Source organism: Ursus americanus, chromosome 10 (assembly GCF_024610735.1).
Source record: "Ursus americanus isolate L20-20 chromosome 10, mUrsAme1.1.p, whole genome shotgun sequence".
NCBI classification, from domain to species: domain Eukaryota; kingdom Metazoa; phylum Chordata; class Mammalia; order Carnivora; family Ursidae; genus Ursus; species Ursus americanus.
In genome coordinates, this window is record NC_142136.1 from 10,963,826 (window position 1) to 10,991,057 (window position 27,232).

General features: G+C 37.9%; 1 protein-coding gene across 5 annotated transcripts in view; it reads right to left on the reverse strand.

The window, feature by feature from the left end:
• The window catches only part of PCCA (propionyl-CoA carboxylase subunit alpha), a 392,273-nt gene that overhangs the window by 283,739 nt on the left and 81,302 nt on the right, over positions 1 to 27,232 (reverse strand). For all 5 annotated transcript variants that reach the window (XM_045811095.2, XM_087865002.1, XM_045811094.2 and 2 more), the window contains one exon: positions 1,697 to 1,828. In XM_045811095.2, the coding sequence (XP_045667051.1) occupies positions 1,697 to 1,828 (132 nt within the window). The remainder of the gene's footprint in view (positions 1 to 1,696; positions 1,829 to 27,232) is intronic.

A 27,232-nucleotide genomic window follows, 5' to 3' on the forward strand; every position in this document is an offset into this window, starting at 1 on the left:
GGCGGGAATGCAAATTGGGACAGTTAGCCACTGGGGGAAAAATACAGAAGTTCCTTTTTTTTTTTTTTTTAAGATTTATTTATTTATTTGAGAGAGAGAGAGCTAGAAAGAGAGCATGAGCAGGAGAAGGGGAAGAGGGAGAGGGAGAAGCAGACTCCCCACCGAGCGCTGAGCCCAACAACATGGCTCAATCCCAGGAACCCAGGATCATGACTTGAGCCGAAGGCACGCGCTTAACCGACTGAGCCACCCAAGTGTGCCGTAAGTTCCTTTAAATATTAAAAATAGAAATACCATATGATACAGTGATTCTATTAGTGGGTATTTACCCAAAGAAAACAAAAACATGAATTCAAATGTATGTACCCCTATGTTTACTGCAGCATTCTTTACAATACCCAAGATATGAAAGCAGCCCAAGTGTTCACCAACAGATGAATGGATAAAGAAGAAGTCACACACACACACACACACACACACACACACACACACACACACACGGATTATTACTCATCCTTAACAAAGACCGAGATCTTGCCATGTGCAACAACATGGATAGATCTAGAGAGTGTTATATTATACTAAGTGAAATAAGTCAGAGAAAGACAAATACCATATGATTTATATGTGGAATCTGAAAGACAAACAAAAAGCAGAATCTTTGGGCACCTGGGTGGCTCACTTGTTAAGCGTCTGCCTTCGGCTCAGGTCATGATCCCAGGGTCCTGGGATGGAGCCCCACGTCGGGCTCCATGCTCAGCGGGGAGTCTGCTTCTCCCTCTCCCACACCCTCTGCTTGCATTCCCTCTCTTGCTGTGTCTCTGTCAAATAAATAAAATCTTAAAAAAAAAAAAAAAACCCACATCTGCCTTCAGTTCAGGTCATGATCCCAGAGTCCTGAGATCGAGCCCCACATCAGGCTCCCTGCTCAGCTGGGAGCCTGCTTTTCCCTTTCCCTCTGCCTCTCCCTGCTGCTTGTGTGCGCACTCTCTCTCTCGAATAAATAAATAAAATCTTAAAAAAAAAAAAAAATCTCATACCCATGAACACAAAGAACTGATAGTGTCCAAAAGGGAAGGGGGTGGGGGAATGGGTAAGTGATTGAAGGGGATTGGGAAGTACAGGCTTCCATTTATAGAATAAGTCACAGGGGATAAAAGGTCCAGCACCGGGAGTATCGTCAGTGGAACTATAATAGGGTTGTATGGTGACAGATGGTAGCTACCCTTGTGGTAAACATAGCATAATGCACAGAGTTGTGGAATCACTATGTTGTAACCTGAAACTAATTTGACACTATGTGTCAATGACACTTCAATTAAAAAAAAAAAACTGATCATGAAATACAACGCTTAAGTGGCTTCTTGCTCCTTTTAACTTACACCATTTAAAATAATCCAGGGGCAGCTGGCTGGCTCAGTCGGTAGAGAAGGTTAACTCTTGATCTTAGGGTTGTAAATTCGGGCCCCATGCTGAGCGCAGAGATTACTTAAAAATAAAATCTTTAAAAACATAGAATAATCCAGCATAAACAACACTGATTTATTTTAACCTAAGCATGCATATTTCTGCATGTTATCTTGCATTTTATTTTGCATTTATATTATGGCATTTAGCAATAATTGCACTTTATCTTATGCTTTCCACAAAATGTTTGACTTAAGGACATGTATATTACAGTAATATAGTTTCTCACCTTGACTACTCCATCAAAGCCAGGGATTGTGTTAACCTTTGCTTTCTTCGCTAATAATTTGCTTTCAATTTTGTCACCCATGGCTTGAATAGCATGTGTGTCAGGTCCAATGAAAACGACATCTTCTGCTGCCTGTGGAGAAACACAAGTAAAAATCTATAACAAAAACAAATATGGTGCTTGATACAGTCACAACGTTATAAAAAGAAAACCCGTATGTATATTGACTAATTATTTCATACCAAAGACAACTTAAAAGCGAAGCGTTTGAGCCAAAACATTAAAATATATAGTGTTGTAGATACTACAAGTGCATCAAAGATAGAGGAAACAAAGTCGGACCAAATAAAAATAACAAATGAAGAATTCCTGCTTGATATTAACAGTATTCCTTGGGAAAGCCACTTCTGTGGTGTTATATATAGTATCCTGCCACCTAACCTAAACAGTAAGTTCACCTTTAAAACACCTTATAAATCTTCGCATTCTTCATCCCCTACAGCACACTGCCTAGTTCAACACAAATGTCCTTTTTTAATAAATACCAACTCTGCGTCAGGCTTTGAGCTAAATGTAGGGGACATGGATGAAAACCACAGGATATCTGCTAATTCAAGGGTATGTGATCACTAATACCTCAGGGAAATAGACAAAAGAAAGTACAGAATGTTTACATCCTTGTGACTACACAAAACGAGTCAAAAATACAGTGGGAATTTACCAGGTAGAGTTATAGTTTCCACAAAAACTCTTCTGTATAAATCACATTTAGTTCCCCAGCAACGGATCTACCCCTCTGTGTTTACGGTATTGTAATGAACAAAATGCTAATGAATTTTGCCAATGAACTAATCCTAGAGAGAACCAAATATGACGTAGTTAGTGCCACCACAGGGCACGGTCTAGAGAAGTAAAGGTGAGGATTGCTGAAGTAAAGGATGAGATTACTGGGTAAAGAATGGAGGTTAAATATGAAAAAAGGAAAGCCAGAATGTATGCTGGGCACCATCAGAGTCAGGCCCCGAATTGTTCATTCTCCCATGACTAAAGGTATAAAAAATAAATTGTCTAATTTATGTCTCATAGTCTATCTATTGGCACTGGTGCCTGAAAGGACTCTTTGCTGAAGAATGAAGCTCCCTATATTATCCAGAGTAGTTACTGCAGTGTGTTGCTTGGATTGGTGTCTTGGCCATTATGAACTAAGAGGATTAGAACCACAAGAGCAGAACGGGGAAGGAGAACAGGGAATCAACAAAAGTGATATACAGGAGATAAATAATTAGGGGATGAGATGACGACAAACTTGCCACATGCTAAACTGAGATGTCTATGGGATAGCATACAGGAAGCTGACAGAGAGGTCTAGAGGTTCTAAGATGAGTCCAGGCTGAGATACGGATTTTCAAAGGCATTACAGGAGAAAATTAAAAGTTGTAGATGAAATCACTCAGATAAAATGTACACAAAAGCCAATGCCTTTAAACTCAGGATGTATACTTTCCCTTGTGCCCAAAACCAACACAGAAGAAAAGGGAATTTTTAGACTCCGAGACTAATAAAGTCTCCTTTTCTTTGTGTGACGATGGGAATTATAACCACCTTGCAAGTCTGATTGAAGTGTTAAATAAAATAGTAAAACGCCAAGTTGAGTGCCACAGCTGTTAGTTCTTATCGCTTAACCAAAAGTCCTGATAAAAAGAGAACACTAGAAAAGTAAGGCAGTTGGGTCCACAGAACCTCAAAATACAATATAGGAACCCAAATACCTACAATTACCAGTTACAAATGGCAGAATGCAAAGTAAGAAATCTCTTCAGCCAAAACAGAGGCTCATAAAATATTTCCCCATCAAATGTTTGTATTTAGTTTTAAAAGTAGAACCTTATTTTCTTAATTAAAAAAAAAAAAAATCTTTTGTGAAACTCCCAAAACGTAAACACCTGAGAAGGGAAGCTGCTCTGTAAGGCGGCAAAGTGGTCGTAGGCTTACAGCTCCACATACCCCACATCTCTCCAGCTCGATAAACTAGTCATTTTGGACCACAGCAGTTATCACATTCATTTCTCTTCATCCCAAACCTGCAACCCACTAAATGCCAAGACAAGTCGAGAGGAAACAGTCATGTTTCCACTATCAATTGTCTTTCCATATTCTCATTTTACTTGCCAAGATGGAGCAATTTTTATTATAAATGCAGTTTTAAATACCACTATGTTAGACAGACGTAATCAAGTAATCAGAACACCCATGCAAACTGTTGAAGAAATAACATAAATGAGAACATCCAAAATACATTATGATTTTACAGTAAAACTTCTGATTAACAGAAGGCCAACAACTAGGAACCTCTGAATAGTTAACTAGGAACCTCTGAATAGTTAACTAGATTTTTCTAATGCATTCTGATTTGAGACAAATTACTCACCCCAAAATGCAAAATTACCAAGCAAAAAGCTCATATCAAGTATTTAATGACTATTCTTTTGTCCCATCCAACAGAAAAGAAAAACAGCCCGTTGTAAGCTGGGTAACTACTCAGACAGATGTTTTAATGAACTAATTTCCTCTTTCTTTAGATGTTTTGGTAGTACTCCCTGGGTTAGCCCTTAAATGTCATTAAAGCAAAATGAGAACGCAGTGTCCTAGTTCCTAACTCCCATAATTCTCTGACCAAAAGAGCAAGGATGAGATCAGGGTAAGACAGTATGGCAACTGCAAAGTGATGGAGCATGCTTTAAAAGTTCCGAGATTTTGACCAGTCATCTGTGTGATTCAGAAGTTAAGGCCAGAATTTATCACTAGTACCCTTTTGCTAATCTTTTGTTCACCCTGGATCTTTTGTCATCCATCCAATTCTCCATCTCCCTTAATCACCAGTAAGTCTTTTTGACATTCCATAGCAATAAAATGTACTTCTAAATATATGCTTTTTAAGGTCCCTGTAAACTTACCATGAATGATAAATATAATACCTGAAGGCAGTTAATGTCTTACGGTCATGGGCATTTGGGGGCCTGCGTAGCTCAGTCAGTTGAGCATCTAACTCTTGATTCTAGTTCCAGTGGTGACCTCAGGTTCATGAGGTCGTGCCCCACATCAGGCTCTACACTCAGCAGGGAGTCTGCTTGAGATTCTCTCTCTCCTTCTCCCTCCACCCTTCCCTCCACCCCCGCTCATGTGTGCTCTCACTCTAAATAAATCTTTAAAAATGTATATATACATATATTTTTTTAAACAGCATTGGAAAACACTTTAATAGTAAGACATAGGAAAGAAATTACAAAAAGCCAAAATCACTACTCTAGGATTCCTTTCATTTTCTAAATTCTGTGATTTTATGGTTCTGGTCAAATTTTGACAGAGGAATGAAAAAAAGCGTTCATTCTGGGTTTTTTGTTGTTGTTGTTGTTTTTAAGATTTTATTTATTTATTTGACAGAGACAGCCAGCGAGAAAGGGAACACACGCAGGGGGAATGGGAGAGGAAGAAGCAGGCTCCTAGCAGAGGAGCCTGATGTGGGCCTCGATCCCAGAACACTGGGATCACGCCCTGAGCCAAAAGCAGATGCTTAACGACTGCGCCACCCAGGCACCCCAAAAGTGTTCATTTTGAACAGCACGTTAGGGGAATAATGAGATTTAACTTTCAACAGGCTTTATGTTGTAAATGAAGGACAGAAATAATCATCATTTATAAAAAATGTATGATACATAATTTGTTCTCAGAAATATAAGTTAAGGGGCGCCTGGGTGGCACAGCGGTTAAGCGTCTGCCTTCGGCTCAGGGCGTGATCCTGGCGTTATGGGATCAAGCCCCACACCAGGCTCTTCTGCTGTGAGCCTGCTTCTTCCTCTCCCACTCCCCCTGCTTATGTTCCCTCTCTCGCTGGCTGTCTCTATCTCTGTCGAATAAATAAAATCTTTAAAAAAAAAAAAAAAGAAATATAAGTTAATAAACTGCTACACCATGAATTCAGATTTCTTTTAAATGTATACACATTAGGCTCACCAAGATACTATTTGGATAACTGTAAAGCCATGGTCAGACAAGAGACATAGCCATGAAAAAATTGCTGAACTGCCCAAAGGACTCAGATTCTAAATTTTAATGTATTCCTTGCTAAAAGGAAAAAGAGTTTCTGGTAGAAAAGGTCAGTTCAGGGTTGGTATGGGGAACACACGAGTTAAAAAAGTGAGCCAGTGAGAAAGCTTTCAAAAATTAATAAGACTATGTCAAAAGCATACAGTAGTAGATAGAAAGGCTACCCCCTGAATATGGTGACAACAGTATGAACATCAAAAAGAGTAATAGGGAGATTACAAGGTTAATTCATTTTTCAAGACTTCAGAAAAAACCTTTTCCTGCTATCTCTATTCAAGTACTTAAACTTCTTAGACATGTATCACTCATTTCAAAAAAGTATACAGCTCTTTAAAAAGCAATATAGAGGAAAACTAACTTCACAGAGAAAACTAAGCAAAATAAAATGATCAAGATAAAATCCCATACAATGTTTTTACATGGAAAAAAAATAAATACTAGAATGGCATCCATGAAGGGAAAAAAAAAAAACCACAGGAGAAAAACATGTCAACATGTAACATATCAAAACTGTTACCTACTGTTTCAAAACAAGCTGAAAAACATTTTCTAAAGTTATAAAAAACACGCAATAACATAAATCAGAATTAGAAACGTTCAGAAATGAGGTGACAGGCCTCAAAATAAAATCAGAAATTATAAAGAAATATCATTCTAGGGGCGCCTGGGTGGCACAGCGGTTAAGCGTCTGCCTTCGGCTCAGGGCGTGATCCCGGCGTTATGGGATCGAGCCCCACATCAGGCTCCTCCGCTATGAGCCTGCTTCTTCCTCTCCCACTCCCCCTGCTTGTGTTCCCTCTCTCGCTGGCTGTCTCTCTCTCTGTGAAATAAATAAATACAATCTTTAAAAAAAAAAAAAAAAGAAAGAAAGAAATATCATTCTAGAAATGTGGACTAATCCAGAAGGAACTCAAGAGTGAATAAAGAAAACAAATAATGCCTTACAGAAAATAGAAAGTGAAAGGAAGAAACTTTTCTGAATTTAAATACCAAAGAAATGAAATTATTTTTAAAGGATACAAGAGAAAATGACAAAACTGAAGAGAGAGAACATCCAACATATGGATAAGAGGAGTCTTTCAAGAAAACTAAGCAAAGAATACCAAAAACTGTATTTCAAGAAAACAGTTTCAAAACTGGAAATAGATAGCAAAAAGACATATTACACCAAAACTGAGAAATTCCATCCAGAATGACCATGATACATGATACATTCTAGCAATACTGCTTAAAAGACAAAGAAAAAATACAAAAAAAAAAAAAAAAGTGACTTATACAAATGAGAAGTTTAAATTATCACCAGACTCGGACAGGAGTAATCCATGCCAAAAGAAAATGGAGTAACATAGTCAAGAAATAAGTATGAGCCAAGGATTTTAAACTCAACAAAACTGATGTCCAAGAAAAAAGTGCCAAGAAAATGTAACAATGAACAAGAAAACTCAGGACCTCTTTCTGAGGAACTGAATAAACCTGTAGCTTGCAAACTACAGGCTGTGAGCCTAATCTGGCCGGCTACCTGCTTCTGTACAGTCCACAATCTAAACAGATTTTGGCAGGAGAACCTGGCTGGCTTAGTTGGTGGAGCACGCAATTCTTGATCACAGGGTTGGGAGTTTGAGCCCCACATTGGGTGTAGATTGCATATATATATATATATATATATATGGATTTTGGGGGGGAACAAAGTTTTGGGGGAAAAAACTTAACACTATACCCTGGAGCACCTGGGTGGCTCAACTGGTTAAGTGTCCAACTCTTGGTTTCAGCTCAGGTCATGATCTCAGGGGTGTGAGACTGAGCCCCGCATCAGGCTCCACGCCCAGCACAGAATCTGCTTGGGATCCTCCCTCTCCTCTCCCTCTGCCCCTGCTCATTCTTGCTCTCTCTCTCAAAAATAAATAAAATCTAAAAATGCATTAAAAAAAAAAGGAATACTGTATCCTGACATGTGAAAATCACATGAAACTGAAAGAGTTTTACTAGAAAGCAGCCATGCTTATTAGTTTACATGTTGTATGGCTGCTTTCTCACTACCACAGTAAGACTGAGTAATTGCAACAGACTCTTGTGAAGCAAAAAATATCTGCTATCTGGCCCTTTACAAAAACGTTTGCCCACTGCTTTCTAGAGAATGAGCTTCAGAAAAACAAAATGACTAAAAAGAGGTCAACATAAAGGGCCTGTGGTTACTTGCAGGACTAAAACCAAATGAAAGCTAAGGAGAGAGTATACTTTATACCAGCTATATTTTTTTTTCTTAATTTTCTCTTTTTTAGAGAGAGGAGATGGGCAAAAGGAGAGGGAGACAGAGAATCTTAAGCAGGCTCCATGCCCAGTGCAGAGCCCAACACATGGCTCAATCTCACGACCCTGAGATCATGACCAGAGTCAAAATGTCCTATTTTGGCTATGTCCTATGCTTAACCAACTGAGCCACCCAGGCGCCCCATACTAGCTGTATTTTCTTACAATACAGATATAGCACAACTATTTTTAAAGTGGGGGAAGGGCGCCTGGGTGGCACAGCGGCTAAGCGTCTGCCTTTGGCTCAGGGCGTGATCCCGGCGTTCTGGGATCGAGCCCCACATCAGGCTCCTCCGCTATGAGCCTGCTTCTTCCTCTCCCACTCCCCCTGCTTGTGTTCCCTCTCTCGCTGGCTGTCTCTGTTTCTGTCGAATAAATAAATAAAATCTTTTTTAAAAAAATAAATAAATAAATAAAGTGGGGGAAGAACAGCAAGATGACGTATAAAACTTCTTTAACGTTTTCAATAACAACATTGGTATTGATATTGTCATCCTCAGATTGCTATGTGTGTTGGGGTGGGTGGGTGGGTGTGTGTGTGTGTACTACTGACTAGACAAGAATTATGAAGTATTCTAATTTTATCATCTCCCCTGTCCCGGAGAGTCACAATTCTAAATATGAAAACGAAGATACAGGGGTAACAAAGAAGAGGTTATCTTGAATTTTAATTGAAAGTATCACTACAAACACAGGACGTATTTTTAAACTCACATAAAGTACAGACTATATTTAATTATATTTTTATTACAAGTTATATATATAAGAAAAACATTGTGTATCTGTAATATACTACGTGTATTATGCAATATCTATATTATATATATTATATACACCCTATTTGTGCTTGGGGATAGCATTACATCTAAATACATATATTAAATATATTAGCATGTTATATATTCTAACAGAACATAGTACATATATCATATGTAATAAACATATGTTTTTAAAAACCTATTAATACACATATCTTCCTAGCCCTATAAACTAAAAGGCCTAGAAGCAAGGACCATCAGTAGCAATGACCATGCCTGACACCCTGACTATGGTCTCTAACACCATTTTTTAAAAAACCAATGACAGCTGATTAAAGGCCTGGAGCAGGAAATGTAAAATGTGAGCCTAGAATGTCTTGTCAGACCAGAGAACAAGGAAGCTGTAAAAGATTATGAGGTCAAGTCAAAAAGCCCATGAGCCAACTTGGGCCCAATGGCCTAAGAGAAACAACTTAGGCTTCACTAATAATTCCAACTGATTTAATCATACAAAATAGGTTCCAATCTATGATGACTTCATAATGACACTTTTTTAAAGAACTGGGTCAACTTTGAAGGATAAGGAAACATTCATTACCCCAAAAACTAGTAAATAAAGGTAAAGAATTATGTACTTATCTTGCTTTCTACCACTAGGTACCAAACAATAAATGGGGCAAAGGGTCTCTTTATAAATATATTCCTTTTTACTTATTTGAGTTAGAGAGTATGAGTGGGGGCCGGCAGGGGGAGGGGGAGGACAGAAAGAGAGGGTGAGACAGAATCTTAAGCTGGTTCCATGCTGGGCCTGGGCAGGGCTCAATCTCACAACCCAGAGGTCATGACCTGAGCCAATGCTTAAACAACTGAGCCACCTAGGTACTCCTAACTATATTGCAATTAATTAATGAAAAAGATGTCAGAGTTAAAATATCACCATTCTACAACCCAGTGAAATACTAGATATAGACAATAAGCATCAAAGGCTGCTGAGATTACAAATGACAACAAGACACTATGTGCCTCCTACAGTCCTGGCCAACGGCATCCAAACCTGAATCTGATCCCATCTCTGAATCCAGGTGTAGGAATCCAATTTGCAGAAAATGCCAATATTGGAGGAAAACCCTGACCTGTACCATGAGCATGTAATCAACTAAGTCAAGATGGCCAGAAATCCTACAAGTCAATAACCCAAGGTTCTTCAACAAAAAGTTGTAAGGAAAAGAAAGTTCTGAAAAGAATTAAAGATTCTCAAAGAGAAGTTTAAAGGCATCAAAGTTGAAAATAAACGGACCAGACAAACCATAGTGTCTAGCGATGCACATCTGGACAATAAAACTATTTTAAAACGCAAGAAAAGGATTACTATAAAAGTCAAGTAATGGGTATGAACAGGGAGAGATTGGGCAACAGGACTGAGACAGGCCACATGGACAAGATTCAGGGCAAACATCTAATATCTAGACCTATGCAGTGACTACAAGATTATTTACCTTAAGTAAGCCACACATTTGTTTTGCGTAGCTTCTCTCCTTTATTTTACAATGAAAATTTCAAAAATTATTTCAGAATGGCCACACCAGCTTCTAGAGTGAAACTAGCAGCTGGAACAGGAGCAGACAGGGACAAGGTGCGGAAGAGCACTCCCACCACTGCCATTCAATGTTCTACTGCAGGCCCTGAGCAGGACAGCGTGGGATTGGAGAAGACTGGAATCCGAATCCTAATTCTTTTTCCTCCAAGTGGACTGTGAGGTATCAATCAAGAGAGGTGCAGAACAGCCCTAGAGGAGGGTGCCATCGGCCTCCAACCCCCTACATTTACAGGAATCCTTTTCTTTGAAGTGCCAGTCAGCTCACTGGAATTTAGAACCCAATTTGTGTGACTCATTGGGATAAGAACATTAAGGCATTTGACTGTCATGGGGGTGGGTGGCAGAGGGGAGACAAAGGTTTCATTTTAAAATTCTAAATATAAACTTATAAACCAACACAGTTTATTAATTTGTTTGGGATGTTAATTGCAAGATCAAATGAAATCTAATGATGTACTTACAAACCGTATTTACCTTATGGTGCACTGTGTATGCTGTGACTTAGTTTAGCCAAAAGAATCTGTGTCTTTCTCTTTCAGTAGTATTACCAGTATCTGGATTTCATTCGGTCTAGTGTATATTTTGTATTAAGTGTCCACTTGGCACAATGCACTCAAGCAATATTATTACTTCCAGATGATAGCCACGTACAATATTTATTTAGGGAAATGGAGTAGCGGTAACTGTCCCCACTGTAACAATTGGCAGAAGTCAGGTTTTCTAGTTGAGGAATATAGTTACATATAAAACCCTGTTTTTCATTCACAGGAAGTGAGCATTACAGCAACAGAATACTTTCTACTTCTAATATTTGACAGTGGAAAGATGTCCATTTCCACTTTTCAGCTATTACTAAGTCAGAAAATTGTTACATTTCTTTTATTAAATGTTTTGAGTTTCTGATGAAGGTACTTGGAGTAAACAAAATGTTTTGGGTACTTTTTAATTTAATAAAAGCCACTGAAATAAACTATAAATCTCTGAATATCTTTGTATTTTGGGAGTAAACTTTTCAAGCTCATAGGAAAGATATGCTATTTTTTTTTAAATTCTCGTTACTATATTCTATATTAACTTTGGAAATGTTCTTTCCATTTCAGAAGATTTAGAGTTTATCAGTGTTTGCCATCTCTTTTGTGCATATCTGATTTCTTCTTTTTATTTCCGTGTAATCAGCACTGATCTCTATTTCCAGAGTCTAAATGATTGTAAAGAAGAAAGACGCTGGGCACTTAAGCTTCACTGATCACACTCTTAGTGCAGACCAGGATACTAAAAAGAGATGAGTTCACATAAACCTGAGAGGGCTGTTAACCTTTTTTTTTTTTTTCCTTCGGGGGAAATGTAGATGCAATAACATTTCCAGCTGAAAGACTCATTCTAAGTTCCTAATGTTTAAGAATGCAAATGAAGTATTCTGTCTTTTCTATGCCTGGAGGTGTTCTGTGAGAAAACAGAAAGAGGTTTCTAGGATTAGTTTCACAGATTTCCTTTATCATGTAAAATTTCAGACTGGTTGCAATGGCAAGAATCAAAGAAAAGCAATAGAGAAGACACCCAGGGAAAATGAATTCAATAATTTCCTTGGCAATCACATTGAGAAAATTTAGGTTAACTAAAAAAGTCAGATGGTGGGATGAATCTTAGTCTCCATTCTTTAAAGAAATTCTAGTTTTAATATTTAGAACATTGAAAAAAGAATACGTTGACAAAATACTGATGATCCATTTAATGACACTAAATTTTCTCAGATGAAATTGTTAAATTTATCACTCAGCTACCTGGCATTTTCAAGAAGTCAATTTATATTATAATAGTAATACTGCTTTCTTTAAAAATGCAGATACAAATTTTAATGTTTTTCTTTTAGAATGCATACTTTAAAGGACAAAGTAAGAAGCTTCACATTTAAATTTGTATTTATTGCTAAGCTTCTCCTTATGTAAACTGGCCATAGAAATTAGTTATGAAGTTGTCATTTCCTTCTTTTGCACTTCACATAAAATATTTTACATCCCTACGGTCTAGATATTAAAAATGAGTTGCTTTCATTTCTCCCCAATCCAATTAAAGTTTCATGAATACTAAAATTAATCGGATTGGAAACAAATACTTTTCCAGTTCAATTTTAGAACATACTATATAGTAACTATGAAATTAGATAAGCAATTTTACAGTGTAAGTAAAAAAAAAAAAATTAAGATTTAATAATACTTCAATTAGCATGAGGGGATGTTAATGTAGATGCCTCATGACTCAGCTTCCTGTTCATTCCTCACAGTCGATTAATATTTACTGCCAGTAGTCAGGAGGAATAGTTAGGTGGTAAACTGGCAAAAGGCTGGAGAGCTTTTTAGTCCAAATATTAGATATTAAATTAAATTAAAAATTTTTAAATTGGTCTGGGACATGATCTGAATTATGTACTTTTTCTATTTCCTTTGAAAATATGTATGTATTTCTTTTAGAGTTTACTGCAAGTAGAAGTCCTCCCATACTCCTTGCTTAATTTACTGCTTTCTGGAACACATCAAGTTTTCGATACCACCCCTGGATGGAAATAGGAGTCATATGGTTTGAATAAAGCATGCTCTACCTACAGTTGGGATATTCTTTTTTGTTGGCACATTTAATTGCCATGCTCTAGGACAGCCGACATTATAAAGCTTATTTCAAATACTGAATGGAATGCTAAAAAAGCAGAGATCATGATTTCCAATTAATTGACGGGAACAACTGAGTAATTCCTCACACTCCTCAGCACAGTCTAACCCACCAGCCTGCTACTTTCACCCTTCAGTTTGGTCATTAACAAGGATGCAATGAAGTGAAAGTGATAATAAGATGTAGTGGAATGACCCAAATAGAGGTTAATTTATCTCTAGGTGGGAAACTTTAAGTTTAAAGAGAGTAAAAGAAAAAGGAATTCAATAACACTAATAATTTTTTTAAATTTACTTATTTAACACTGTCCACAGGGCATTGTATTATGGCTTACTTTATCCTAAAAAGTAAGTACTTTATCCACTTTACAGACCAGTCCTCAGCTTCTAGTTTGTTTACAAAGTTAGAAAGTCTTCACTTTATTCTAGAATTCCACAGTAGTAGCCTTAAAAAAAAAAAAAAAAAAAAGGCCAAGAACCCAGCAGGACATAAATAATCCTCTCTACTGAACATGTCAGTAAAATTAGGATTCAAGGGATGAAATCAATTGCCCACTGTCACAAACAGGTGAACTGACAGAAACAAGACTAAGGCCTTGCTACTTTCTCATGTCGTCTCCCACACTAGTGAACAGGTTCAGGTGGTGAGCGCTTCTTCAACAAGTCAGAGACCACGCACTGACTACTGAACACCACTCATACGTCCTGTGCCCAGCACCGTCCTAGGCATGACTATTACCCCAGCATCCACCTGATCAGTGCTCCTTTCTACTCTCAAAAGCATGCTGGTTAGACAGACCTGGTTTCTGCCCACAAGGAGTTGATAGTCTGGTAGAACAATACATACCAAACAACAGAAATAATACATGGTAGAGAGCAGTAAATGCACACACAGAAATAATAATAATAATAATAATAATAATAATAATAATAATAATAATAATAAAGGCACTACTACGAACAGAGTCCAATGTGGGAATCAAAGAAGGCTTCACAAAAAGGGAAGCATTTGAGGGAAAAACAAAACTAGGATTTTGGAAAAGTAGCATGGGAAAGCAAACTTAAGTACAAGGAAAACACCTCTCACTGGACTGTAAAGGGTTGAATGGTCATCAGAGAATGATGAGGAGGTTACATGCAACCAGTGCTCCTCCAGAAGGGTCTCCTCTTTCTCTTAAGTCCAACAACAACCAGATCTCAATTACAGACTTCTCTGGTATCCAACTCAACAGCTAGTCATGCATTCATTCTACAAACACTTGCCAACTACCCAATGGGTCAGGCACTGTTCTAAATCTAGGGATAAAATGACAGACAAGACAGAGATGTATCACTGCCCTCATAGCTGACATACCAGCTAGGAAGATGTGATATAGCAAGCAATTAAAATCACAATCCAGTATGAGTACTGTGATTGAGTCTAGGATATTCTGGGAAACTAATAATGGTACTTGGAAAAACGTAAACATGGGTACAAACTTTGTGAGCTAACTTAATTAAGTTGCAATATTTCAATAATTCCCTGCCCTTTGCTTCAGAAAATTTCTCCCTTCAGTTATATTAGATAGGCTATAATTTTAATATGCTCAGACCACCTGATATTTCTGTCTTTCTCAGAGTGTCCAACCAGAGCCTTCCTAACTTCTGATAAATGAGACTGGAGCATGCAATCTTCTCCCTTCATTCAAGTCAAGCTGGTAACTGATGAGGGAGAAAACGGGAATCAGATATAATAGGCTAAGCTTCATTTTACGTCAACATCCAGTAAGCATAAACATAAATCCCAGCAAAATGATATTCTTAAAATGGTTTACCAGCAGTGTGACTCCCTTCAAACGTATGTGACCACCAGCGACATAGCCTTTTGAAGTTCTGAAGTTACAACGGATACCACCTATACACCCTTCACCTCCCGTGCCACTTGAATCATACAAAACAATTGTCAGGCAGGGTTTTTAATTATTTTCTTGAAAGAAAGGCAGTAATTAGAAGCAACAGAGTGTAACAGTTAAGTGCAGGGACTGTGGAGCCTGCCTGAACTCCAATTCTACCATGAACTACCTAGTCGGCCTTTGACAAGTTACTTAACCACTCTGTGCCTATTTCTGAACCTGTGAGGGTTCAATGAATTGATATATATATATATATATAAAGCACAAAGGACAGAGGGGACCCATAGGAAGCTGCTATGTAAGTGTGAAAGACTTCAGAAGTCCGTTACACAACTGTTCGCTGGTGAGCACTCCCCACCTGTCTTCCTGGGTGCACAGGTTTAACACGTTCCAGGAGCCTTGTTCCAGAGACAGCCCTACTGCTCCTAGCCCCTTAACCCCAAGTAACTCAGACTCTTCCTGAAGAGGCTAAACCTACCTTTCCCCCACACCTTTCATCTCTTCCTTTCCATAGGCTCCTTCCCCTCAGGCAAAAACCCTGCTTGTTAGGATAGTTGCTTGCCCTTCCAACACAGGACTAAAACAAAGGTGAGCTTTCTTCCAAAAAGGAGCAAGACACTGTCCTCCAGGAGGAAAAGGTCTCACACAGACAAAGTTTCTTTGAAATGACTACCATGATACAGTCTTGTGAATGGCCCACTTGAGGAACGAATGCAGCCTTCCTGCCAACGGTGAGCCACCAGAGAGTTCTGAAGTGCTTCAGAAGATCAGCGTGGCAGCGGCCCTGAGATGGCTCCAAGGAGGAAAGACTGAGGTGAAGGGATCAGTGGCCCAGGTGAAAAGGAGGAAGTGAGGAGATACTGGAGCAGCAGTGGGGTCTAGTGGGGGAAAGAGGATAAGAGAAGCTGCAGTGATACAAACAGAAAACCTGACAATGGATTTAGGGAGACTGAATAAATGAGGAAGTGTAAGGGAGGGGAGTAGTCAAAGAAAACTATAAGGCTTTTCAGACCAGAAAACTCCACTGAAATACGGAACCAAAACACAGGTTTGGTTACAAGGACAGTAAGATTCATTCTGCCTATTAGTGGCTTATTAGTAGGACAACCAGAGGGAGACTCCAGGGGAAGATTCTTACCTGGATCTGGAAATGTCTTCAGTAGATCAGAGCCAAACCAATCATATAATGTCTTGTGATAAACTCCTCTGCACTTAAAACCTCACATGTACCTGTGTAATCTCTACTGCCCTGTGCTGTGAAATACTTCTGACCAATTTTAAACAGTTTACTCATGTTATTATCACCTTTAATGTTTCAGTTCCAAAACAGAAAGTGTTTTTGGAGTACTACTATTCATGCTATAAAGCTCTGTGGTTTAGGATGTTTTTCTGTTTTAGAAGCTCAATTTTGACACTGCAGTTACTCTACTTGACCAAAGACTTCAACCTGGTTTAATAATGCTATTATTTAATTACAAATAGGCAAAAGTCTTTTTAAATTCTTGGCTTCAATATCCACGCAAGAAGTTGAACAGAGAGAATGCGACAAGTGAGCAGAACATATAAACTGCCGTCAAGGATGAAATCCCTGAGCTGGGATGACACTCCAAGGCATTTCCATAGAACACTAAGGTCCACCCACCATTCGAATCAGAAAACAGTGCTCTGATGATGTAAGAGTCATCAGTCACCAGCAATTCCCAGCTATTATAAGAGGAGGCTAGACCCTAGTTAAGACCTACGAAGAAATAAAGGCCAACACACCTCATGAGATACAACTAATTTAAAACAGTCTTCTGTCTTCTTTAGGTTACCTATAATAAAGCCTCAAAAGATTCAGTCCTTTTCCCGTATGGTTGTCCAATCTACAAAGAATTTTCAAATTAACCACATGTAAATTGAATTCTGGGGCATGCATGTATGCCTGCATTTATTTATTTATACATACATACATACATACAAACAAGAAGACAGCATAGAAATTACCTTAGACTAGAAAGGTATAACCTTATGAGTTTAAAATAAGAATCTTACACTACTGGGAAACAAAAAAATTATCATTATTCATACTACTAATAGTCAAGATACATCTGTAAGATGTATCTACTCATCTGTAAATTTCTAAATAAAAATTTTAAAAGTTATTTAAAATAATGTAAGTCTCCTATTGCAACAACTTGGAATGATGTCATAGTTCATCCAGAGATCACACAAAATACATCCCCACCTTGTGGTCAGCTTCATGAAAACAGATTCAAATTAGCATTAATCCCTGTATCTGCCTAAAAACCTCACTTCTTTCACAGATCCCATTTGACTTTTATTTCCAAGAATTCCTTTTCCCTACGTTAGTCTCAACATGCTAAGACATAATTCTGGTACCTTCTTACATGCTTACCCTCTTTCTGCAATTTTTTCATCACAGAGAATACTACCTAATCCACAAATTTAAACATTAACAATCAGCAGGTGAATTTATCAAGCATCCATAGAATGAGGTGTGTTTAATCCTCTGATCCTTCAATCCCACATCTACCAGGCTGCCAGGTCCTGCCCCACTGTATTTGGGGCTGGGAGAGTGAACCCCTGGCCTCTTCAAGAGCATAATTCAAATCTTCTGGGAAAACCAGACATTTTCTAAATCTAACATTCATGTTTACATACACTACTATATTTTACATATATTTTACCAATGCAATTTTCAATTACTCCAAAGATTTTTAATTCTGAAAATAATTCCTCCACAGCATTTCTGAATTCCTGTTCACATTCTCAACTGATGTGCACTGAAGAGAATGTACATCAAATGTTACCGAAAGTGATTATTAGGCCCCGCACGTCCAAACAACACAACACATTCTAGGATTACTTCTATATCATCTCTATTTTAATTTCCCTGTTACTCTACACTCCCCATCCATTAGTACAGATAACTGTACCATGTGCTTTTTGATTCGCCCAGAGTCTCTTTCTAATGGCCATAACTAAGTATGCGCTTACCAACATGACAGTGAATGCACACTAAATATATTTGTACAGATACACGGCTGTTTCAAACACCACAACCAGATCACAGAGTAGTCAATTTCTAACCAACTAAAAAGGGACATTTTTAAATAACTGGGGAAAAAAATCAAAAGCAGAGTATTTCATGACATGTTAAATTATATAATATTCTAATTATCATGTCCATAAATAAAGTTTTATTAGAACACAGCCATAACCATTCATTTACCTATCGTCTCAGGCTACTTCCATACTGCAACTGCAGAGCTGCGTGGTTACAACCGAGTTGAACAGCTGGAACACTATGGCCTACAAAGTCTAAAATATTTATCATCTGGCCCTTTACAGATGAAGTTTGCCTAACACTGGCTTATATGATAAAAAGGTTTAAAATTCCAGATTATTATAATCATGAGCACCAGCTGAATAACCACCTTGCACAGATGCTGTACAAGTGATTTGTGCATTTATAAATATCTACTTACTTAAGAGGAATTTAGGGTATCGAATCTGTTCCATGAATGGCCCAAACACAAAGGAGGACAATCCACCTCTTATTTACCTGCTCATTAAACAAGTATATATATGAGTCAGATATAGTTCTAGGCACTGAGGACATAGTAATGATCAAAACAAAAAATTCCTATGGTTGTATAGGTTACTAAATATATATCAGGCAGCAATACATACTTCAGGGGAAAATAAATTAAGAAATGGGAATTAAGAGTATGAGGTGGTAGGAGAATGGTAACCTGTGATTTTCATTAGGATAGTCAGGGTGGGCATCTTTGAGAAAATGACTTTGGATAATGACCTAAAGAAGATCTATCTGGAGGCACGGTGTAAGGGTGTAAGCATGCCTTATATCTCAAAGAAGAACTAAAACAAAGGATGTGAGAAAGAGTATAAAATTAGGTCAGAAGGGTACAGGGAGGGCGGTGGGTGTCTTAAAGGACTTTGGCTCTGATTCTGAATGAAACTGGAAGCAAATAAAGATATTTTGTGGTTTGATTTATAGCCAAGAAATGCTTTGATATCTGACTTACATGTTGACAGATCATTCTGACTGGAGGGAGATAAGGATGGAAACCTGGAGAGCAAGTAAGAAGCTAATGCAATGATGCAAATGAGAGATGCTAGTGACCAGAATAGATGGTAGCACTGCGAGTGGTGAGAAGTGGTCAGATTCCAAGCTCATTTCGAAAGGAGAGCCAAGAAAATCAATCCCCTTCCCGAAATGTCCTTTCCCCTCTTGTATGTACATGCTTTTCCTTTACCATCTTCTCTAAATGCTATCCGTCTTCAAGGCCTAGTTGAAACGCCACCTTCTTCCTGAGACTTCCCTAGACACTCCCCCAATCAAATGTAATCTCTTCATCTGACTTTCCCACAAGGCCAACTACAACACTGAGGAACTAACCTCCTCCCTGCCGCATCTCTTCCCTATCAACTTCTTCAGGGTACTGAACCTTTTTCATCTTTATATTCACCAGCATCCGTGCATCAAAAGATATATGCCAACCAATCACATCAGTTAAGTTCTAAGTTTCTTCTGGCCTTCTAGATGTATACTTCATAACTCCAAAAAAGCTATGGTCATGAAACAAGAGCTTTGCAGGGGAGCACAGAGCTTTTAGGATAGGTGTCAATCCCTAGGGAGGAAACCAGGAAACCAATACTTATACAAATACAAAATATTCTTTTTCACTAATCCTTTCAAACACACACACACACACCCCCTTGTATAGTTGGACAATTTTATCTCCAGCTATCCCAGTCCCAAACCTACCAGAATTAACTACTACTTCCATGCGGCACCTACACTAGATATACTTTGATGGCTGAAATTACCACACTGCCCTATAATTAGGGGGTATAACAGATATTTTGTGGCAGACTTACCCAGCTCACAACTTTCCTGAACTGTCCTTTTCCCAACCACAGCAAAAGACCCCTCAGCTGCAGCCCTTTTTGAATGATATGATCTTGTCTACTGAACACAGATGACTGGAGCAAAAAGCCACTAACCAAAACTACATCTATCACAGTCCCCTTTCCTAGGAACAAGGACAGAAAGAAAAACTCGGCTCTCCTCTTTTCAGGAGCAAGACCTAAAACACCTAAGCTCAGGAGCTATAAATTTGGCATGTTCCACTGGGCCATGCAAGCAGAGAAGCAGAGGATGAAAGAGGCATGCGGAAAGATTTTAAAGAAAGAAGCAAAAACAGAGAAATAAGAGCTAACACCTGGCTAGTCTGTTTCTAACACCTTCCTCAAGCCTACCTATCTTCTAACTCCTGGATCTCTCAACACACCCATGTATGATCTGCAGATAGTTCTGACCGCCTGGCAACATCATTTAAGCAACTCACAGTCCTGAGACTGGTTCCCGAATAAGTAAGGGTTAATTCTTTAAGTTCTGATTTTTTCCGATTTTTACTAAATATTAATAACAGAGTGTTTTTTCCAGTCCCTAAAGTCAATGCAAATAGTCTTAAAACAAATCAAAAGCCAATGCCCATAAATAAGTTTCCTGGAAAAGCAAGTTCTGTACTCTTTTTTTTTTTTTAAAGATTTTATTTATTTATTTGACAGAGATAGAGACAGCCAGCGAGAGAGGGAACACAAGCAGGGGGAGTGGGAGAGGAAGAAGCAGGCTCATAGCGGAGGAGCCTGATGTGGGGCTCGATCCCATAATGCCAGGATCACGCCCTGAGCCGAAGGTAGACGCTTAACCGCTGTGCCACCCAGGCGCCCCTGTACTCTATTTTTTAACTTAGTTCCTCAGTGTCTAGCATAATAAGAGGAAAACTTTTCAATAAGTATCTGATAAAGTACAAAATGCTGTTAACCCATTAAACAACCCTACTCTCCCCTCCCCCAACACACACCCCACCGACCTTTTGGACAGAAATCCTTCTAAAAGTATATCTCACAGTTCTTGAGTTCTCTGCCATTCTTTTGGATCTATCCCCCATCTGCAAGCTATCCTCACGGTCACAATATGGCTGTCAGCAGCTCCAAACCCTCTTATCCACAAAATGTGTGAGGGGAGAAAGGAGAGAGGTGCATTGGTGCTAAAGCTTAGAATGAGAAAGTTTCTCTCCTAAGGAATCTTAAAAAAAGTTTCTCATGTTTCATTGACCCAAACTGGCTTAAGTCCTCACTGACTCATCCCTAAATCAGTAATTGTCAGGGAAGATAAGGTGATCATAACTGGCTTAACTAAATCACCCGTACTAGAAAGGATGTTGGGCAAGCAAACTGTCCACTACAATTGGAGAGTTCATGCACACATGCACACCTGACCTATACGAGCATTTATTTAAGTGTGCCTGTGTGGAAAAACCATCACCTCCTAGCCAGACAGAAAGTCAAAGAAGCATACCAGTAATTAACACTGGTGGGAAGATATCAAAGGATATAGAACCTCAAGTGGCCACCTTAAACTGGAATGCCATATAGTCCCTCTGCGTCCACACCTAGCCGCTAAGTGCTCTTGGGACTTGAAGGTCAAAGGTTCCCAAGAGCTGTCTAACTAGAGTGGTTTTCAAGACTGAATAATCTGGACTTGGGGAAATAAACCATTGCGGAAGAGGAATGATTCTTGGTATTAGATTAACCTTTGCCAGTAAGGGTGGGGCACTTACTGAAAAGTCGGATTTGCAAAGTATAAATTAGAAGACAGCTTTGTTTTCACAGATGTCCTGAGAGCAGGTGGACAGGTATGAGATATTACCTACTCCTAGAACACTGTTTCTTGCCATTTGCAGTATGGAGTTGAATTTTTTCTACTCATAGTATCATAACTGTTGTTAATCACATTATTCTTCAATTTGATATGCACTCTTATTATAGTAATAAAAGAGAACATCACATTATGTCATCACACGCTTTAATTCCCCCAGTGGCTTCCTAATGCCACACAGATGAAAATCCCAGCTTGTGAGGATGGCCCAACTGATCTACCCAAAGCCTACCTTTCCAACCTGTACCACGTGCTTCCTCATTCATTCTTCTCCTGCCACACCAGCTTCTTTCTCTCAAGCCACACGCTCATCTCATTCCTGCCTCAGTACATTTACACCTTCCCAATTCCTCTGCACAGAGAGGGCTTGCCCTGGATCTTCACACGCTGCCTGCTCCTTCTCATCTTTGTTATTTCAGTTCAACTGTCACCCCACCACCACCTACAACCCCCACCACACACATATCCACATCCACACCCACCCCTTTCCCACCCCCACACTCCTCTAAGCTATGACCCCTCTATAGAGCACTGCCTTTCGGTCAGACACCAATCCCTGATCCAATCAATTGTCAATAGAGTGACAGGATCACATGATAAAGAAATGTGGTAATCTAAACAACAGGAACCACATGCTACAGGCAAAGAGAAGCAAAAATATAAAAAACCAGTCAAGTATTAGTGACCAAACCGAACTGGAAACACAGAAATGATTAACCAGCCAAGTCTATCAGGATTCTCAGTTTCCTAAAAGATAATGAGAGCATTTGGGGCCAAAAAAGTAAATTATTGCCCCAATTCAAATACCAGCTGTAGGTTTTAGTCGTCTTTTCAGTAAAATACAGATACCAAACTGTTTCTCTTATTCCTTAAAATAAACACAGCAAGCATAAAAGGAGGACACGAAAGTCAATGAGCATCTCTAAGAGAATGCACATGAGATGTTATTCAACAGCAGTTTCTGATGGGTGGGGTATGGGCTAGATGGGTGATGGGTATTATGGAGGGCCCTTGTTGTGATGAGCACTGGGTGTTGCATATACTCAATGAATCACTGATTTCTATTCCAGAAACCAAAACTGCACTATATGTTAACTAACAAAATTTAAATTAAAAAAAAAAGTTTTTATCAGCATATAAATTCTATTATTTCAAGGTACAAATATTTAACTTTATTATTATTCTGTAAAATTCAAGGTAAAGAAAAAGATCATACAGACAAAAATCTAAGTTAACAGTGGAAAAAAATGCTGTTAAATCTTGTGTCTAAGGTACTTCTTAAAATAAATAGGCATTAAGACAGGATTCAAAGAAGTAAAAATACTGTAGAAAACAGTAATTCCATATCTAAGAAAATATCTAAAAACATTTGCCCAGCAGATGTTGACAGAATCTCCCATCCTTCTAGATTTGGGGCATCTTAGGAGAGTCTGTGCCAGGAACCCAAAAGAGTGCTGTAAGAGCAGCTATAATACAGTCTACTCTCAAAATTCTGAAAAAAACATTTGGGGGGTGTCAGTAGGAGGTAAATTAAAGCCTTATGCATTGAAAAGCAAATAACTTGAGAAATGTACAGGGGCAATGAATCTTGAAGTTATCAGGCATCAAAATGTTTTGTACAGTTAAGCTAGAAAATTTAAATTTTCTATTTCTCAACTATTCTCTAAAAATACATGAGAACTGCTAAACTTGGCTCCTGGGTTTAAGATGCTACTGACCAACTAAACTATTAAGTGAATTTACACAAGCGTCTTGTCTACTTTTTAAGTTGAAATAAAATCTACATAATATCCAAGTAACTGAATAAGAAAATTTTATCAATCAAATTAAATAACTCAATGTTTTCCGGTAGGAAGAATGTATTACTACATAAAACATTTATCAGATATTCAGAAGTGGACAACAAAAGAGAAAACCTGAATGCAACTGAAGTCTGGTAATATTAAGAAACTAATCTAAGAAATGTTGCTTCAAGTCCTAACTACTTTTAAAACAGAATTCTACCTCTACAGTGCAGATCTATTCAAATAGGAAAAGGAGAAACTCTACTTTTACTTAACAATTAGCAGGAAAAAAATAAATCCTTCACAGTGAAATGTTTAAAGACACACTTTTTATAAAGAAACGACTTAGTACCATGCTCAAATTTTCAGTAGCAAGAAAATTAAAATGTAATCAGTATAATGGGAATATTTTCTTGGGTCTTTTTTTAGCTCTGAGAATGTCTGAAGTCTTGAGCTATTTTTACATGTTCTTCTTGAAGGAACTGATTACGTTTTATATCTTAAAATGTTTGGAAATGGTAAAAACAGAAATAATCGATTTTCTTTTTCAACAGGGGGCCAGGCAAAGCTTCCTTTGCCAAGATTCTAACAGATACACCCTTCTCAACACATCATGGGTGTGTATAAAAGAATACCATTTTAAAGCTCGCTTTTAGATTTTTTCAATTTTTTTTTACTAAAAAGAATTGAACTAAGGTGTTTACTAAATAAATAATGGACTTGAGAAACAGAGGAATTCTTCATTTCTTTAAATGACCCTAAGTCTACGAACCAAGTATCACTAAAACTATTTAAAGGCTCATTATACAAGAGGCAATTTGCCAGTAATTGAAAAAAGCCTACAAAATTAACAAATGAATGCTATTCTGACACTAGAAAGCTGGCAATGGTTACACAAGCTTTAGCCTTCTAAAACCATAATCAGAACTGGGATGATTAATCAACATTTTAACACTTCCCATCTGTACAAGTGCTCAAGGTAGTGCTTACTGTCACTTGACAAGTTGCTTAGCATTGCAAAATTTGATAATTCTTGTTTTACTGAATTTTTACTGACTTCGAAGAAAATAAAACACCAATTAAAAGCAGATGTCACCTTTAATTCTAACTGGCTGACAAACTTCTAATTTTTTTACCCAATGCACAGACAGAACACACGTAAATGACAGTTTAGACAGTTAAATATTCAAAGTCACTGATATCCCCCACAAATTTGCAAGTGATTTTCCAGAACTTAATCCTGTGGGGTTTTATCTGGCAAGCATCCAGAAAGAATAGTTTCAAGTAGTCCTCTAGACTTCAAGTACTGGATCAGACATACTAAATTAATATTCTCAAGATTCTCATCTTTACCTTCATACATGTAAAAAATTTCAAAACCATGTTGCTCCTCTATTAAAACTCGAGCTAATAAGAACGAAAAGATTTAATAAACTGTGGTTAACATATCTTTAATGCTTAAATGATCCAAAGGCTAAATCACATCCAACTTGTATTTACCATAAAATAATAATCTGACTTTGATACTCATGTTTTTCAATGTCTTTTAATATTGTAGTCAGTCATAAATTCATTCACTTTTGATTCTAACCATGAATTGTGAACAAAACTTCTTAAATTCAATGTTTCGGAAAGCAGGAAAAAATAAGATAAACAGATGCCAGATGATCAAACACACACAACTGGCAATATTAATACCTACGTTCTTGCAGCTCAAATTTCCATATATATGAAAATAAACTTAAAATGTATGAAGAATTAGCAGCACATTTCTAATCTTCTAAAGACAGCTAGGCTAGTGTTTCCTCTATGCACAAAGTAACTTGTAATAAAATGCTGAGTTCTAAAAATGCTTTATTATAATACATCAAATTTTTCTACAAAAAGAAAACTTCTGGATTTTCCCCAGCACCCCAATTTCAAAGACAACATTAACATGAGTCTGTCCCTAAATCCAGGAACACTGACCACAGCCTCCACAGATTACCCTTTAATGATCTATGAGAGCTTTCAAAAGCCAGAACAAGCTGGTACCAATCAGGCAAAGAGGGAAAAACGAATCCCAGAAGGAATCACCACAGAGATCCCAATCACAATAATGGGGTCCCTAGGAGCTGTAAAGCCGATCAAGCCCTTTGCTTCTGTGGACTCACTGCATAACAATCAGACTTCCCTTAATAGTTAGAGGGGGTAAAGGAACCAGGTTGATCCTCTATTATTCACTTCCTAGGTCTAACAGAGTATTTTCACTTTAACAGAAGGTCTGCCTTGAGAGAAGAATCTGGGGAAGATGAAATGGAAAGGTAGTCACAAAAAGGGGATTTAAGGGGATAGCCTACCTGGAACAACTTTTGTAGGCCTCATCTTTGCATTTTCATCCTGCTTCATGCATCACTAATCAGAGATCCACTGGAAGCTTCAGAACCAACTGAAAGGCCTGGCAGGGTATTTGGCTTTCAATTCTTCTACTCTGTTTATTCCCAATATATATTCATCGGGCTTAGAAACAACTCTTGAACAAGGGCAGCCACTCAGCAATGAAATGTAAATTACTGGCATGTGCTGAAACCTGGACTTGCCATCACTAATGAGCACATTAAAAGAAAGTGCTCGCTGGATGACTGCAGCCCTTTTACTTAACCCTGTGCGCACGGAAAGCCACAATTCAACATCAATTAAAGGAGCTAGCTGCAAAACAGTAACAGAGCAGCCCTGTCACCACTTTTAATACCTCAGAGACCGAAAAGCTAAGACAAACACGAGATTTCTACCGTTTCTCAACTAAAAATATTGCGCAAAACATGATTGTCAATGTGGTCAGCTTTGGTTAAGATTTGTGCGACCTGTTTCAAAGCCATCCTGACTTCAAACAATTTCCTAAGAGTCAAAATAAGATCTCTGGTTATCTAAAAAGAAAAGAAAGAAAGAAAAATTAACAACGTACTAAATTATTGGTTTCTTCATTAATCAGTCAACAAATTTGGACTTAGTGATCTAAAGCTCACCAGGGACTTGGCAAGACTCTGAAAAGTTTAGAAGCTTGTCAAGAAAAAAATTATCCTATAAACTAATGATTTAGGTCCTCAAAATAAACAAAATATTTGTTTTACATGAGCAGGGCCTCATTTATTGGCGCTCAAAATATTAGCCTATTCATCATAATATCATCTGCAATTTACAATAGAAAAATCTAAAATGAAATGTGAACAGAAATCTAGTATTCATTATTAACTTTTAAAAAAATTATGATTTTCAGGGGCACCAGGCTGGCTCAGTCAGTAGGAAGCAGCGGCTCTTGATCTTGGGCTCATGAGTTCAAGCCCCATGTTGCACATGGAGCTCACTTTTAAAAACTAAATTATGGTTTTCATAAATAAAACATTTTTAATGAAAATTTCAAAATATGGGGCTATGGAATGAAGATATCATTAATACATTAATTTGCTATTTTGAGTTACTATGTGACATTTTTCTAAAGAATATGATAAGTACTTGCAATATTAATGTTTGACTATAATTTTATCTCTCTGATGACCTAAGAAGTATGCCAGATTCTTAAAGCCCCCCCTAGAGAAATACCACACACATTAAAAAAATATTTTTTCTTAATGGATTCTGAGTAAATTTTAGTTTTCCATACAATGTGTGCAGTTAAACCAGCTTTTTACAACCTCAGA